At 35.5% G+C, this 17,595-nt stretch overlaps 1 protein-coding gene across 9 annotated transcripts in view; it reads right to left on the bottom strand.

Moving 5' to 3' along the window:
• The window catches only part of AOPEP (aminopeptidase O (putative)), a 198,357-nt gene that overhangs the window by 112,120 nt on the left and 68,642 nt on the right, over positions 1–17,595 (bottom strand). For 7 of the 9 annotated variants that reach the window (XR_012635630.1, XR_012635631.1, XR_012635632.1 and 4 more), the window contains exons 7-8: positions 5,248–5,437; positions 3,099–3,208 (exon numbers count right to left, since the gene is read on the bottom strand). Coding sequence is in view for 6 of the 9 variants with exons in the window: in XM_074932974.1 (XP_074789075.1) it covers positions 3,099–3,208; positions 5,248–5,437 (300 nt within the window). In the remaining 3 variants the exon portion in view is untranslated. The remainder of the gene's footprint in view (positions 1–3,098; positions 3,209–5,247; positions 5,438–17,595) is intronic. The other 2 variants (XM_074932976.1, XM_074932972.1) reach the window with 1 other exon arrangement.

Consider the following 17,595-nt stretch of genomic DNA (forward strand, 5'->3'; position numbering starts at 1 on the left):
GCACATTTCAGATACTGGCAAATTTCTGAAGGAAGCAAAAGATACTGCCTTTTTTTTTTTCTGGGTGGAGAGTACACTTTACAAAATAAAAGGACAATTCACCAGGAAGTCCTTGGTAATTAAATGCTCTTATGTGCTTAAGAAATCATGAAAACCTATGCAGAGACCATCAGAAAGGCACATTTCCTATCAGTGTGATAGAATAAAACTCTAAAAACCTACAGAGCAGTCAGAAAGCATTGCTTTAAGATGGAAATGGACTTGACTCAAGTGGAACTCAAGAGACAAATTTGGAGTTAAATATCAACACTGATTTGTCTTAATGAAGAATCACAAGCTGGAGTTCAGTCATAAGCGCCAGGACATGAAACAACCTCAGCACCAGCTTTATTCCACAGAAAGAAATGGACTTCTCTAGTGTTCTTTGCTTTTGTAACATGAGAGACTGCATGATAGTGCTGGTGCTGATGCTTGCTGGCAGAATGAGTGCCAGGACATATCTCACAGGTGCTTTTATCTATGCAGGTTTGCTTCAAACTCTCTGAGAAAATACACAGGATTCCATCTGAAATCTTAGCTTGCATAAGCATTACAGTGCCTCAAACTCCTTCTTCAATACTAAGATTTGCTGGTACTGTCTTTTAGAACTGCTGCCTTCCGAAAAGACATTTACCTATTTCTTTCATACCTGACTTTTTCTTTCTGCAGGTAGTTTATGAGATGCTACCATAACATAATATCAAATATCCATAATATGAAGAAACATCATACTGATGATCAGTTTGATCAGCTTGCTGAGTGGCTTTCACCTAGTCTGAACAGGTATTCATCTGATGGATCAAAACTTAACAGGATCAGCTGACAAGTTTTGGGCAGGGTTTTCCTGCTGTCAGGAGAAAGCACAGAAAATCATATGATTGCCCAGCAGGGAACAAAAAGGTAATTGAAGAATAAGCTTATGATTGGGAAGAGTGGTTGGCTGATTTTTTTCTTCCTGACATAACTGGCAAGAAATAACAAGCAGTTATCATTTACTTCTAATATCCTTCTATAAAAAGACAAGCTTGAACCAGCACAAGCCTCAGTACAGACTCAAAACCCAGTGCAATGCCAAGACTGACATTTTCTCTCTTACATACCAAGTCTAGAAAGCACATGGACATGCTTTCAGAAGGAAGAAGAAAAGTAAAAAGAAAGTAAACATGCAAAGAGAGAACCTATTCAAGTCCATGACACGAAAATAGTAGAGAATATTTATATCTGACTGAAACTAGTGGAAAATCCTTAAATGCAACCACAGGAAACTAGAGACATCAGAAGAAGAGTTTGCCAGAATCCCAAGCAGGCATCATGTTCCTCTCCTGAAGTGTATACTAGAAGCATATTTTTCAAATGAGAAATGATTTGTCATTCTTTTGCATTAGCATTGAGAATACCACTATGCAAAAGCATGCTTATTACAGAGATTTATGTCTACTAACTGTGGAAGTCAACAGAAAGATTAAGTTCCAATTACAAGATATATCAATCATTCCCGAGTTTCAAACTACAAAAAATAAAAAATACACATTTTATTAAAAGTAACAACTACATAATTAACACAAAAGATGACAAATGTTATTTCATAGTGTTTAAAATGGAAAACATACATCCAGATAAGCCTCATATGACAAGAACTAATGTTCCTAAAAATAGTGTATTTTAAAACAAACAAAACCCCAGCACCTATCAGTATTGTGTTGGCAGCATCTGTATGACAGCTAGCGATAAGGCTTGCTTTTGTATTTATATCTGTCATCAGATTGCATGCTTGCAAATGTATAACTTCACTGGCTCTGCTCACATGTAGGATAGAAAATTCATCAATAAAGTAAAACAGATCAATGAAAGACTACAGTTATGCAGTTGGTGACATTCTTTTCAGATTACACGAGGCCACAGAGAGGAATTCCTGTGTTGGTGACCAGTATCTAGTGCCCAAATATAAAAAACTTTTAGATCCTACTGGGAAAGCACAAAAAAAAAAGGAAGACGTCAAAATGAATGGATAGCAACAGTCTTCCAAAAACATTTAAAAGATTATTATATAGAAGATGAGGATCAATTTGTTCTTTACTTCCACTTGGTGAAACAAATGAAGTATCTATATTGTTTGAAATAAGTGATATTTCAACTGTGCCTCAGGAAGCATTTTAACTAAAACAGCTTATCTAGGTACCATGGAACCTTTTTAATTGGAGGTTTCTAAGAACGTGTTAGTAAAAACTTGCTTAAAATGGTCTGTGTATACTGCCTGTGTTTTAGGGTAGGAGTATGGTCTACATAATCACTTGAAATCTGTCCCTGTACTTCTGCGATTTGGTCAATGCAAGGCTAATTTGAGCTAGGATTAATAAACTTGTTTTTCTTGGTCAAAAACTGTGGGGAGACAAGCATTGGAGATGTTAGGCAGCCACTCAAGGTAAAAGGCTATGGCAAATTCCCAAGACACCAATCAGAATAGCTCAAATTATTAATCATTAGCAAAGCAAGAATCTTTTTTTGACCTAATGTCTTCAGCTATGTATAAGAAGCCTTGAGCCTAGCATTTGATACCTAAAGACTGAAATCTTGTTTAAATAGCACTGTTAGTAATTTCTAAAGAGAAAGTAGATTAATATAGTTTATTGTGCTTTTTCCCTTGTGTTTTTTAAAGCTTCATTCAGATTGGTAGTTAGATACCATACTCCTGTATGTGCTTGTCTTCAGACATGGAAAATCAATCTGTTACGGCTTCAAACAGTGAACTTTGTTCAGGAAATGGACCTTTTTTTTCCCTGAATAGAGGCTCTTCTAAACTGCTTAGAGACATTTTGTATCAAACTAAATCCCATGGTTCTTGAATGCTTCCTATAACAAAGAGAAGAGCAATTGCATTATACAGAAGATGAATAACCTAGTAAATTTAATTTTTCTTTTCTTTTTTCTTCAGAAGGAAATAAGGAAATGCTGTTGATTTAATTAAATGATTTGGATGTATATCCTTTGAAGGAAGAAAATGGCAGAAAACAGGAGAGAGAGAACATGCAAAACCAAAGATCACACTATCATATTGTTACCTTAAAATTTGCAGCTCTTCTTCAGAGTTCTGCACCTCGTCTCTGAGTCGACGCCAGCGAAGTAAAGCTTTCAATTCCTGCTGCGCTTTTACTTCATCATGTGACAGCTGCTTAGTATACAAAAAACACAGATGACTCTTTGCTCTTTCCCAACAGACAGTAAGAATTATCAGAAAGAGAAACTTGGTTTATTTCCCTTTAACCTGCAGAAGATGCAGGAAACAGTACCAATATCCATGATTTCAAAAGAACAAAAAAACCAAAATAACAGTTGGTGCTATGAGAGTTAATAGCAGTACTAAGGAAAACAGAAACGTCACTGGACACATCAAATGAATAGTTGGTTAAATATTTCTACCTGAAGAGAGAGATGGTCATGCTGTTTTCCCTTCAGTGGCTGGCAATGTGAACTGAATGCACAGGACAGATACCTGGCATATCGATATTGGTTGCATTTTTACTCTTCCCAGCTTGAAAGCAAAGAGCTGTTTTGTGACCTGACTTCACTTCTCTTTCCTACAACTTCTGCAATGCTTGTGAAAGCTCGGTGTTGTATTTTTCCCCATTTACATAATACTAAGAAAGATGCATGCTCATTAAAGAAATGTCAGGTTGTTATCTTTAAAAATAACTAATTTATGCTTCTCTATTATAAGAAAAGATGGGAGATGGGAGAAAGCAAAAGCAGCTAACGTTATCCTCCATTACACCCATATTTCAGTTGCCACTGGAATTACTGTCAGGCAGTATGGAATATACTCATAATCCTACAATTGTAGGAAAAGTTTTCAAGTGTCTCACAAAAGCATAGAATTAATGCGAACAGCTCACAGCAGAGGAGTGATGGTCAATGTAAGGGCAGAAATGAGTTTTAGGACCAGAAGGGAAAAGAGGAGTGTGTGCAGCCTTCTTCTCTTTCTTGTTCCAGAAACATGGTAAGTGGCAAAGAATTCTATTTTGTTCGTTACTCTAAATATGCCTGATACTTAATAAAAAGAAGTCTTGGAAGAGTGTATGATGTCAATTCCCAATCCCACCTGCTCATCCACAGATGGAGCTCTGCACAAGCACAGTAAGAAATGGATAACACACAAAGTGCTTGAAGTAGCAGAGGTACAACAAAAATAAGAATTGGATCAGAAAACCCTTTACTTGCTGACATGCAATTTATGAACTTTTCACTTTAAGGCAGACGATGATTTGTAAGCCTCTGACATGAGGGTAGCTCTTACTGAGCAGTGTAAGACAAAAAAAACCTCAAGTGCTGGTGCCATATTTCATCAGCTTCCACTTTGTTTTGAGGTATACTTTCTTGGCTATCCACTGGACAAACCCAGACCATTTTCATTAGGTACCTGAAATCTTACAGTATTCAGTAAGACTCTGCTGATTGTTCCAATTTCAGGAACACAATACAAGTGGTAAGAATGCAGAGCAACTGTTTGATAGCAGAGTTTTAATTATTAAGTAGTACATTTGTGGGAAGGTAATCACTTGTTGGGATTCTAGAGGGCTTTCTGTGAGAGAATGGCCATGTGAGCAATCCTGTATGAGAACAAGACTGATAAGAGCCTCAGCCGAGCAAGACTGCGATAAGGATGTGACCCTGAATGAGGGGGGAGAAACTCGACGAGACAAACAACCCCCAGCAGGGGTTGGGACAGAAGAGGAAGTTCCACAAGGCAGGAAGCCTGGCACGGCTGATGTGGCACTTTTTATCCAATCATAAGAAGGTTTAAAGCGCGGGCTAAGTTAACTGTCCAATCTTGAGGACTTGTATTGCACGTTACCCACGTGTGCGGGAGAAAATTATAAAAGGGCTGAATTAGTTGTAATAAATGGGCATTGCTTGATCACATTGGTCGTGTGCGTGCTCAGCTCTCCCGCAATCACTGACAAACAGATGTTTCCATTCTCATTGGCACTGACCTCTACCTCTGCAAAGATTAGTGTTCATTGTGGATCAGGAAGGATTTTTCATGTTGGGTTTTTTTTTTTTTTTAAATCAAGTGAGCATGCAAATTCCAACATTACTTTAAAAGACTTATTTTCATAACACAGGAGGTTTATTTTATGTCTAATTCACCGCAGAGTATAGAATCTAGATTTCCACATAATTCTACCGAGAAGTGATGCATCATCACCTTACCTGTTGTGCCTTAGCCCAAAATATATCTTCTAAAAAAGTGGCAAACCCTTCACTTAACCATTCTTCAGTCCAATCACAAGCACCAATAGCCAGTCCAAACCAAGCATGAGCAATTTCATGGCACAGGCGTGTTCCACAGAGATGGCCCCCTCCCGGTAATACACTCTGTGACAGGAAGATGATGTGTGGGCTGCATAATAGGAATGAATGACAAAATACATTATTGACTCATTATAACATGCATTGCCTGGTCATAACAATATATAGGCTTTATTAGCCTTGTCAGCCTCTTATTACTGCATGCATGCTAGGTCATGACTGATAGTTTATAGCTCAGGCATTTTCAGGAACTAGGTTATACTTTAATTGTTGGTTGGCTGAGAATCAAACTAAAATTCTGCCAAGCAGTTGTTTTGTATTCAACCATCAAGCAACTATTAGCTGTAAGAAGAAACTTAAACCAGAGTTTTTTATTTTTCAAATTATAACATTGATTTCTTTCAATAGAAGCATTTATATAAGCCAGGATAATAAAAGATGAGCAGATGTGAATATAGCCAGCAAGTATTTATCAGTTAAATGATCAAAGCTGGAAATTTTATAGGAAGCATTTTATAAAGAAAACAAATCACTATGCAAAAGCAACAGGAGTCATGTATAGTAAAGCACATGCACTTCGTAAAACTTCAAACAAGCTAGAAGGATATCATCTGATTGTAAGAGCTGATCATTTTTGGAGATGCAGAGCTTCACCACAAGCACAGAAGTGAAAAGGAGACTCGGTCACTAAATATCTGATTTTCACAACAGGGGAGGACAACCAAATCTATATCTACTCTGTTCTGGACTTAAGTACTGTAAGAAGAAATTGGGGGAAAAAAATGTTGTGAATTATTGTTCTGCTATTGAAAACACTTAAGACTGAATTCAAGTTACTGCAGTTCCTAATTCATGTTCCACTGTAAGGCAATTTCTGCTATGCTTATAGAAATTACAGACATTAACATCTCAAAAGTTACATATTTTTTAATATTAGTACATCTAGGAAAGAAAGTAGCAGAATTAAGCCCTCTGACCAACATGCAAGGGATTAATGAAGCACAGTGCCACAGATTGGAATAGCGAGGGCAGAAACCAAGAACACCATCTGCAATATATTCCTGCACTAACCCTTGGCATCCATTTCAACTGTTTCCTCAAATCCAGCAAGTTAGAAAGGAAACAAAGCACAATGGTAATACCTTCAAGACCACAGGTCTTTAAAAACTAAGTCTAGCCTTCCAAGGATGGGAGGGGAGCACATGGCCTTAGAACATTTCCAAGAGTCAAATATTATTCATCAGCATTCCAAAGAGCTTCCCCACCCATCCTACCCTTCTGTTGGAAATGTTAAAACACACAGTTTTCTTGCAACCAGTTGAATGTCTGGAACTGACACCATAAAATAGGATACACAGTTAAATGGAAAAAACATACTCAATAACCATCATCTTATAAAAAATGATAGTCATCCAGCAAAGCAAGTCAATACATTTCAATAGGTCAGCACTGTAAGAAGCAATGTAAAAAATTAAAGCACTAATAGGGGAATCAAGTCACAGAGAACAAAGCAAGAAAAAACAGCAGCTCTCCAGATCTTCACCAAAAGCAAGAGGAAGGAGGGAGGGAGGAAGGGAAGGAAGGAGGGAGGGAAAACGTGTGAGCACAGAAGCTGCAGAACATGATGAACCTTTTTTATAAAGCCACTGATGAGAATAACCACAGCTCTAGGAGTACTACTTTGGCCAGTTGTAAGTAAATGACCCCTAACTGTAGCATGTGTATGGCACTACAAAGAAAAACCATGGAAATGGGCCAAGTAAATAACATTCCAGACATACTGCTGGCAGGACTTTGGCCATTTGCTTAAGCAAAAGAAATGTAACTTCAAGCCTTATAAACAGGCTCACAGAATGGTTTGCATTTTAAGTCTACTGTAGGTAAATACACAATAAAGATTTTGTTTCTTGCTTTTTCCAGTCAAATAACAGAAATGCCACATTTGGCCAGTCTTCTCTTTATGGAAGGATTACAATCAATTCAGTGAGAAAAATTTATATGAGTTAAATTTTGACCAAAGAATACAACTTCCTCCAAGGCCAATAATAAGATTATGTCCAGCAGCAGAATTTAGTCTGAGTACAGCCAGCAACTTCCTTTCCTGAGAACACCTTAACTGATTCTTTTTATTTTGTTTGCCCTTAACAAGCAGCTGTATTTCCAATTCAGAGCCTCACATAGCAAAAAATATCACTACAGAGCAGTGCAAAGTTCCCATTTATCTGAAGCGTAATTTATCAAAGACCGAACATGTTTCTATAATATGTTTGGCACCTCTTAGTTTGGGGAAAAGTTTGATTCTATGTATGAGTTTAAAATACAGATAGATTCTCTATTTGCAATATGTCTGAATTCCAGAAACTCTACTCTGCCCCTACTGATACCAACAAATCTACATTTTTTTTTTACATCATGTAAGATGTGCAACGTTATTCATTGCACATCGTTACTATCAGTGTTGTTCCTAAACCACTCAATAATTCAAGAAAGTATCTATGTGAAAAATAAGATAATCAGAATGATGATTAAATTGCAATAGCCAAAAACTTTATTGCCAGAATAGGAATTTGGTCCTCCTACCATCCATCTGAATTACTAGGAACAAATTATAAGGCTTGATATCCATTGTTTTCATTGGAATGAAGAAGGGAAGAAATCCATTCATACACTGGGGATGGACAAAGGTGATTCATCTCAGCAATTACATCAAGAGCTCACAAAGTATGCACAGCTTATAAATGCCTCTAGCTAATGTCTCTTCAAGTCTGGCCCAGGTTTCTAAAGCAGGCCAGAACAGGCTAGCTGGATGTGGTGAGGAAGATGGGAAACCTCTCCCAGTTAACAAAAAAATGAAAACCTCACCAGACCTTCCCAGGAAGCTGGACGAGTTCCAAATGGCTCTTACAGAAAAATAAGTTAATGACTTATTTTCAGCAAGTATACACTTGATTACACTTTTAAAGCAGAAGGTTATTATTCTGACCAGAATCACAATCTCATAATTTAGATCTTTGTATCGTTTGACAGAAAGAAGGAGCAATTTACCTCTCCCTGTTAAACCGCTGCTAAGGGAAGTCTCAAAACTTGTAACTATGGTATGAACACATACGAAGGCAAAACTGAGCTCCAAAGGGAAAGAAATTTTTGGTATGAAAGGCTGAAGTGGCCTAATGTTCCAATCATCCAAATCCATCCACGTAGATTTCTTAATAAATGGTCTCTTTAACAAATAAAAGGTTTCTGATGAGTCCTAGAGCTCTGAACAGTAATCTGACCAGTTGAGAGGCCAGATCTGTGAAAGCAATTTTGCAAAACTTTTTTCTCCAGACTCATATGCAGGTGCCACTTCGCACACAGGCTGCAGCAGTGTGCTATCTTTGGCTGATCACACATAATCAGATGAGACACATAGCACAAATTCTCGCCAAATGTATGTGCAAGAACTTAAGTACACATTTAAGCTAGGAACACGAAGCTCATTTCTAACACTTGTTCCAATCCTTTTAAAATAGAAGTCCGTCCCTCTTAACACACAGGGATTTGCAGATACATTTTCTTCTGTATTTACTGAAATAACAGAGCCAAGACCTTATCAGCTGGCTTATATTATACTTCTGAAGATAAAAGTCACACCCAAAATTACTATTACAGATGGAAGGTATATAATAAAAAAAATTTTCATTTTGATAGTACTCCACATATTGCTTATCTTTTCCTATTTAGAAGAAGATACTCAGATATTAAATGGGTTAGACAATTATTATACTTCTAGAAAATCCCTTCTTAAACATGTAGAAGGCAGCAGGGGAAATCTCTCTAAAAATATTTTCATAGGAACACATTAAAATTAAGATAGACATTTCAAGATAGTTTGTGCAATCTCTTATCAGTTGCCTTCAATTTACATTATTCCAGTGACACAAAGAACGGTATTAGCATATTGTCTGTGGTTATCTACATCAGACTTTGAATGTTAGCTTAATTTATCTTTGAGGACACTTGTGCCATTGGAATGCAGACACAAGAACATGCAACATTCACTTACATGCCTCTATAATCTCCAGCATTCTGGTGTATGTTATAATCCAGTACTGAAAGAACTACCAACAGCCTTTTTAATCTTTTAGGTTTATAGTGTACCAGAAACTGCAGCAGTTGTAGAGACAAGGGTGTAGTAATTAGAATACCCTGAGCATTGTTCCAGAAATAATAGAAATTTCATAAAGGTTCCTTTCCTACCATCATAGTGGAAAACCAACAAATCACTGGAAGTTACAGCTGGAAGGCATTCTAGAGCAGATAACTAACTTCTTACTCCATAAATCATGCAATATAATACAGTAGGGTAGTCAATACAGAAAGAAGACCAACACTTTGGTACAGGAAGGAGGATGGTAGCAGCTAGCTCAGTACAGCAATTCAATATCCAAATTTCAAATTTCAGTCAAGCACCTAATTAATGATGTGAACACCTAAGTAGCAGCTGCTCCATGAACTGGCAGACAATCACTTCAGTCTTACTTATTTCACCATACCAAACCAGATTAGTCAGGATGCGTACAAGGGTGAAACCTTCTCACTGTTCAACAGCAAAACTGGTACTTGGCATAAAACTGAAGAAAACATACAGTGAAAGGAAGAAGATAACATGAGCCCAAGCTCAGAAAACTGCTACACAAACAACTGGGTTTGTAACAAATCTTGATACTTCTCATTATCTCCAATTCCATATTACAACAATTGAACAGCTTTAAAGTAAGAACCTTCATAAAATACAGGATGTATTTATCACAACTGTGACATGCGCCATCTTCCAATGTCTTTGGAAGTCTAGTATTTATTTGATTTGTCCAGACATTATTCACAGAGGAAATTTTAAAAATTTCCTTCAGATACCAAAATAGCTCTGGAACTTTATGATGAACAAAAATAAACTAAACCACACTGAAAATATTGACAAGAGTTGACAAATACAATTTTTATATTCTAGGAGACCTTACTTTGCTACTGCAAAAGGACTGATCATACTGACATGAACAAAAAGGATACAGGTGTGATGTGCTTCAAAAAGTAAACAAATAATTTGATGCACTCCCAGCTAATACAAGATCAGCCCAAAGGAAAATTGTATCAACACATCTCATTCCCCATAATTCAATTCTCCTAACTTTATGTTCACAAATTAAAAGATATGCTATACCCTTATATCATGTATATATTTACATAATTTCCTCAAACTTTCAATCATAACTTACTCTGAAACTTTTACATGAGTAAAAGGTCAAAATAGTAAAAAATCTCCATTATTTTTAGATTTTTTTTTTAAACAATAAAAAATTAATAAAAGTAAACAAACAAACTAAACTACTGAAGAATTTATTTTTCCTTTTAAAATTAGATCAATGTGAACTAACCATATATGGGTGGATAGCTTCTATTAACTTCTTCTTTGAATACCAAAGGACAGTTAATCCTAAAAGTGGGATTCTTGGGGGACTTCAAGTATAAAATGCAGAACTGTACATGCTAAAAAAACATATTTACTTGCCCAACAAAATGCACACCTAGCAGACAGGAAACATTTTGGAGGTTTTAATTTTTGCACCAGTCTTGCCAAAAATGTGCCTTACTCTTTTTCTAATTTTTCCTCAAGCATGCTCTGTTTTGAAGTTCTAACTTTCCACTGGGCTCAGCTCCTCTATCCTCTATCATCCAACCAAAATACACAATGTTAAAATGGTGGACTGAAACCATCACTTCCCACAGAAGGGTTACAAGAATTTCCATAGATTCAACTCTCAAGAACAGGAACACACCACAAATTGAACAACCTGGTAATAATGCAACTATTTTCTTTAAACAATGCTGTCTCATCCTCTTTCCAACACACAGAGCACACACATTGACAGTGGTAAGACAAAAAAAAACTTTAATTGGGGTTTTACAAAAATTAATGAAACAACTTCTCTGTGACTGATACCCTGCTGCAGTCATATCATGGTAATAAATCCTACCTGCTTCAAATGCTCTGACTTGGGATGTAAACCAAGAAGGAAAGAAAGTACATTGTATTTTACATGCAGATTTTAATCCAATTGGGATCCAAGTATTGCTAGTGATCTAACCCAACTTCATAATAAGATCATCAGGAACTAGAGGTTACAAGATCAACCAGCATTCAACACAAGTAAGAACTGTGGAGTTGGAGAGTTATTCATCAGTTGACCTCTGATGCCCCCAGGAAGACTAACAGCAGCTCTAGCTCACTTCTTTTCATCTTACATATCCTGTATCATAAAGAGAAAATTGCAGGGCATGAACCTTTTTTTGAGCTATCCAGTTTTTGTCTCCTAATTTCTTATGTAAACCCAACAATACCTATTCATTTAGAAACTTCCATACTCACAGGATTTGTGACACACAGCAGATTGCTTGCTGTTTTACAGAAAGAAAAGCAAACAGAAAATTACAGGTGGAAAAGAAAGAATTACAGATTCAAAACCTCAGCTCCGATCAAGATGTTTTATCCACATTTGTTTGAAATCTCATGCCCCCAAAAACCAAAGTAATTGAAAAATCAATAAGATTTAAAGAAAAATCAATTACATAGAAAAAAAATATTACACAATACCTCCTAGTAACAAATTACTTCAATACTGAAAAAAAAATCTTAGCTTTCAAAGAGAAACACATTGAGGACTAAAGCTTTTCATGCTGTCTATCACAGAATGAATTTTTCATATTTAATTGATGTAGTTAACTGATCTAGGAGTAAGTGCAAGTGGCTTCAATAAATGCAAGCACCTGTTTCACTCTTAAAAAAACCCTCTCTGTATAGTTTATGGAACTCAATTTTTAACCTTCACTCTTTGAAAATTTCTCCTCAAAAAGTACTGACACTGCTAACATTGAAATTAATTTGTGAATCAGTGACAGCAACTTCCAGATCCCTTATGAAGCAGTAAAATTACATAGTACAAAATTGCATTGTTTCATGGCAGACAACTCCAAACAACTACAACTTACAAGCTACACAACTCAATTAGCTGCTGTCTTTTTTTCTTAAAAAACAGACTGGAAGTCAATCTAGAGTCAGTTAAAGAGCACAGAAAACAAGGTCAAAGAAATAAAAATATTTCCAGTTCAGATTGTTCTGTGAATAGCATTTTAGGATATGGAGTTTTTTATAGAAGTATCTTCTTTTGTTTGACATATGAGAGCTGATGCAAAGATCACAACAATGATAAAACATCTCTACTTTTGCTGACATAGATAGCATCACAAAAGAGGTTCAGAGGCTGAAGGGAAAATTTTGTTCATGTCTGAGGATCTAGAGGAAATACCATGTTCTCACTAATTTCAGTAAGAACTTTATATAAACATATAAATGCAGTATTTGGTTTACATTCTGGATTTTCTAAAATCCAGGTTTCAGAGGAAAGTTTTACCACATTTCTCTGAATGCTTCCAACTGTTAGAAAATGGCCAAAGGAGGAAAAGATACCAAAAACTAAGTTATACTCTTAACCATGTGAAAATGGTTAATAACACATAATAGTGTGGAAACTTTCTGTTAGAACCATGCATTTATATTTATTCTCTCTCATTTAAAACTGATTTGTAAGATTTACCACCACAAAATTAACCTTAAGCACTTGCTGAAATAAAAGAGTGAAGAGAAAATAGCAACAGATGGACACTGATCATTGCAATTAATTATTTTAATTGATCATATTATTTTAACAAGAAGAAGGTAATGGAAATAGATACAGATACAAGTAGTCACACCTCTCATTTTATAAATACAAAATGTTTTTGTGTTATATTAATAATTTATTTTTTTTTCGGTTTCCTTCTCATATACCAAAGACTAAAAAAAATAGACTCTCTTGTTTTATATTAGGAATGCACATAGCATTTATTTCAGAGCGTTTTCAAATTATTCTTTGTATTCTTGCTAAAATCATTAATATTATGAAAAAATCTCTTAACAACATTCCTCACAACAACATTCCAGTCTAAATGATTACATTTGTCAATGATGGATAATATTATTTGATCAGGGATGGATTTCATTATTTGTAGCTTTCCTATCATTGCTATTACTGGAAGAGCTGGATTTCTTTTTACTATATCATAAAGTTTCTGGCAGATATTAACACAGCTGAGAGCCAAAGTGCAAATAACCAACTATGATAAATAGACGGAAAGAGCAAATGTGTCTGCTTCTCCATATTCAGTGAAAATTCACTCAAGTTAACAGCCTATATATTAGTGGTCTCAAAAGGTGACAGGGACAAGACAAAATAAAATAAAAAATGGCTCAGGTTTTTCTTCATTTAATATATAGAAGAAAGCTTTTCCTCACACATACCAGAACAAAACAACCACCAACAAAAAAGCGCCCAACCAAGAAAAAAGGAAAAGAGATTTCTTGATCTTCAAGTTTTTCAGGGTTCTTTTCTCAATGTAAAGCTTGTGGTATCACTGTTCTAAAAGCAGTAAAAGAAATTAAATATGCCTGAATGCAAAAGCAGTTCTTATTAAATCTCTACAAACTACAGTTAGAGAGCATCACAAACCAAACCAAACCTAACGTATTCTCTTGGGTTTTTTAAGGATTCCTATCACAAATACTTCACCTGCAGACTGAGAAAACTCCAGATATATCCCTGAATCATTCAGGAAGTCCAAAACATTACTAGAGGAGAGAGTGCTACAAATCCCTGATGTTTCTAAGAAAAAATAGAAAGGTAAAGCTCAGTTTTAAAACAAAAAGATCAGAACTTCTCAAATTATAAAAGAGGCACAGATCCAATTCTTCTAAATTTTCAGTTCATATCTAATACAATCTTGTTTCTTGTGCCAACTACAAATGAGAGAGCAAACAATGAGATTAAGATAATTATCCAATTTGCATGTGATCTAATTTTTGCCCATATGCAGTATCACCTACAATTCTTACTTCTAAGAACTGGTAACTGGAAATCCATTTGCTGAAACCTTTCATTTAACTTAAAAGAATAGGTGCAAATCCAACACTGTCAAGTCTATTCTGATTTTCAATATGCCTGCTAAAATTAATTATTTCTACTATCCTCTTCATACACAAATGCTACAATACTCTGCACACTAGTCTTAAAAATGGTTCAGGCAATAGAAATTTAACTAACTAGTCCTACTATCATCCATTACCTGTTTTTCTTACTTTTGTCATCTATAAACAGTATGTAAACTGATATAAAATGCATGCTTTCATTTTACTGAATGAGGATCCAATGCTTCTTGTTACATTGATTAACAAGACAGATGTTGTTAGCAAAAAAAAAGGAGAGAAAAACATAGAAGAATACATAACGGATTCAAAATTATTTTCTTAGTTTATTCTGCGCAACAGCTATACAAGCCTTCTTTTTTTGTATGCGTCAGTCAATAAGATATCTGTTGTGCTTTTGCACAAAGAACAAAGATGCCTTTATCAGTTCTCAAAAGTCTGTAGGACAAACTATTCATGCTGTCAAACCTTCTAAACCCTTTCAGCAAATAATGAAATCCATCGGTGACAAATGTCAACATACTAATTTGTTAAATACAGAACAAAAGCAACATTCAGAAGAGGTGCCTCATTTCATGTTATATCAGCCCTTCAATTTGTAACAACTCTATGGCAGCCCACAGATCATGCAATATTAAAACAGAACAGCATTATAATAATTAAAATTAGAACAATCTACTCTTCTTACAATAAATGCTTAACAGTTCAATGAAACTGTAAAGAAAACCTTTTGCAAACAACAAACTCTTTGCAATGCATTCATTTGCCTCTTTTTTGGAAGATTATTTCTAAGTAAAATCTTACACACAAACATAGATTCTCTTTCACACACAGTCACATTTATTGTGCTGGTGGAAAAATAAGATTAAATTACATCATACCCAGTGACAGAGAAGCTTCAGTGTGCCTGAGAATTATTTTATCTATTATACAGGACATCCAGCTATTATTGTTGAATCATACAGTAAAGGGACAGTTTAGCTGGAAGTACCTAGTGTGCACGTGAATTACTTTATTCATCATACAAAGGCATCCAGCTATTATTACTGAATCACATAGCAAGGGACAGTTTAAGTGGAAATAGCTAGCATAACTGAGAACTGTGTTAATGTCTTACAATATTAAGTATCATCTACTAATGAACTTTTATTCTGTTGCATCTTTTATCAATTTACCTTTTCATCTATCTCAAAATTTGTTTTAGTGCATCATAAGGACTAAACAAGTATTTTTGTTGTCCAGGACACTATCACAGAATACATTTACCTATTCTTTTCAAATATGCCAAAAAGAAGTAAACACCATTATATTCTAGAAACATCTATTGCATCCAACATTTCTTCCGGAGATTTCCAACAGTTGCTTCATAACTTGTGCTCTGTGAATTCAAACAAACCTTGAAAACAGAAAGGAATTTTTGAAGGTGTTAATCTGAGAATGCCAAATTCTGTATTTGGCAAAATACTAAGGCTAACACAAATATTGGTGAGTATTTTTCCAAGTCCAAGAGGAGGGAGCGAGATGGTTTCCTGCCTCACAAGACCACAGCAAATAAACTACCATGGGTCAAAAGATATCCATTTTGAGGTGGTTTTGGTTTGGTTTTTGTTTGTTTGTGGTTTTAAATCACCAAGGATTTAAAATTTTTAAAAAGTAGAAAAGTTTTGATTGCTCCCCATATACTCTCCTGGCAACAGTTCTGCCAATACAACCTATTTTTTTTTGTCAGACCATACACAAGTATGTGTATCTGGGTATTGACCACTCATAGGAAGCAAACATATTCCAAAATTTCTACCAAGACCAAAAAGAATCCGATTTCCAGTTAAAATGCAGTTAATGCTAGATGGATAAACAGTAATTCCTGTTGGATACTTCCTTGCAGACTCAGTTGGGTCTGTATCTTTTCAAATGGTTAAATTTTGTTTCTATATATTCTGTATTGTCAATATTGATCAAATTATTTTTTAAACATCAAATGGTATTTGGCATTTGCATCAGTTTAGATTTATCAACCTGATGACCAAAAGTTTGTAAATTTTATCATTTTTCAGGAAGTACAGATTGAAGTTTCCAAATAGCTAACAATTTTACAGCCATATCTAGTCACTCTACTGTAAAACTGATTAATCTCCATAAACAGTGTAATTACTTTAGATTTTTAGTTTTGGCAAAATTTAATACTAGATGGAAGAACATTCCCTGAGACTTCCTTCGGCTATCAGACAGTGTGTCTCTGATGTACTGTACATACTTGCTTGACTGCAGTTTAAAATTTAGTATAGCAGTTTCATGTCCTTTTTAGAGTAGGAAACACTTAAGCTAAATTCCATACTGAGCTCATATTCTGGATTTAAGCCTCTAGGTCTATCATACTGTCCTCACTACCTGCTAGAAAAGTCACAGGTAGAAACAAGAAGCTGTGACCCTCTCCATCGCCTGACACAAGAAGAGATGAAACAGTGTCTGCCAGTGTGTTTCTGCTGGGCTCAGTTCCAAGTTCTGGAGAGAAAAGCTCTTCGGTGACAGCAATATGTACCTCACCCCTGCTGAAGCTATCACTCTATAGATATACCTCCAACAGGTTTAAACTTAGTTAACCAAGAATTCACCAAAATATTACAGTTATACATAAGCAACTTGGATGTAGCTGTTTCTTTTCAGAAAGCACTAGAAATACCCCTATTGCTGCTGTGCCTTTTTTTTTCCCCCCTGGGAGCTTAAAGAATTTGCATTTATACATACGCACTATTGTACTGACTCAAATCAACTGGCCAAGCAAAAACAGAAATTAAGCTTCAAGAGGCAAATAACATATCTAATCTGGCACTACCAGACAGCACAATAATACCAGGATCTGTTCAAAATCAGAGGCCTGTTTCTCAAATATTATAAGAAAAAATGTAGCAGCAGTAAGTAGAGACTGTTGGTTTATACTGGCCATAATGGCAGAATGGTTTGAATTTACAAGGATGTGCCCAGTGTGGTTTTTAAGAAACAGAAGTTGCTTAGTCCATAAACAGAATTTGGTAAATCCTACCTTCTCTGCCAACAGCTCTTTTTTCGAAAATTATGTGAAGCTAAGACTTTACATAGACTGTAGACCTATAGTAGAGCTTAATTTTATCCCTTTTTCGTGGTAAAAGCAGATAGTTTTTTTAAATCAGGCATCTTTGTGCCACTAAATTAATATA

Source organism: Athene noctua, chromosome Z, assembly GCF_965140245.1.
Source record: "Athene noctua chromosome Z, bAthNoc1.hap1.1, whole genome shotgun sequence".
In the NCBI taxonomy this organism is placed as follows: Eukaryota; Metazoa; Chordata; class Aves; order Strigiformes; family Strigidae; genus Athene; species Athene noctua.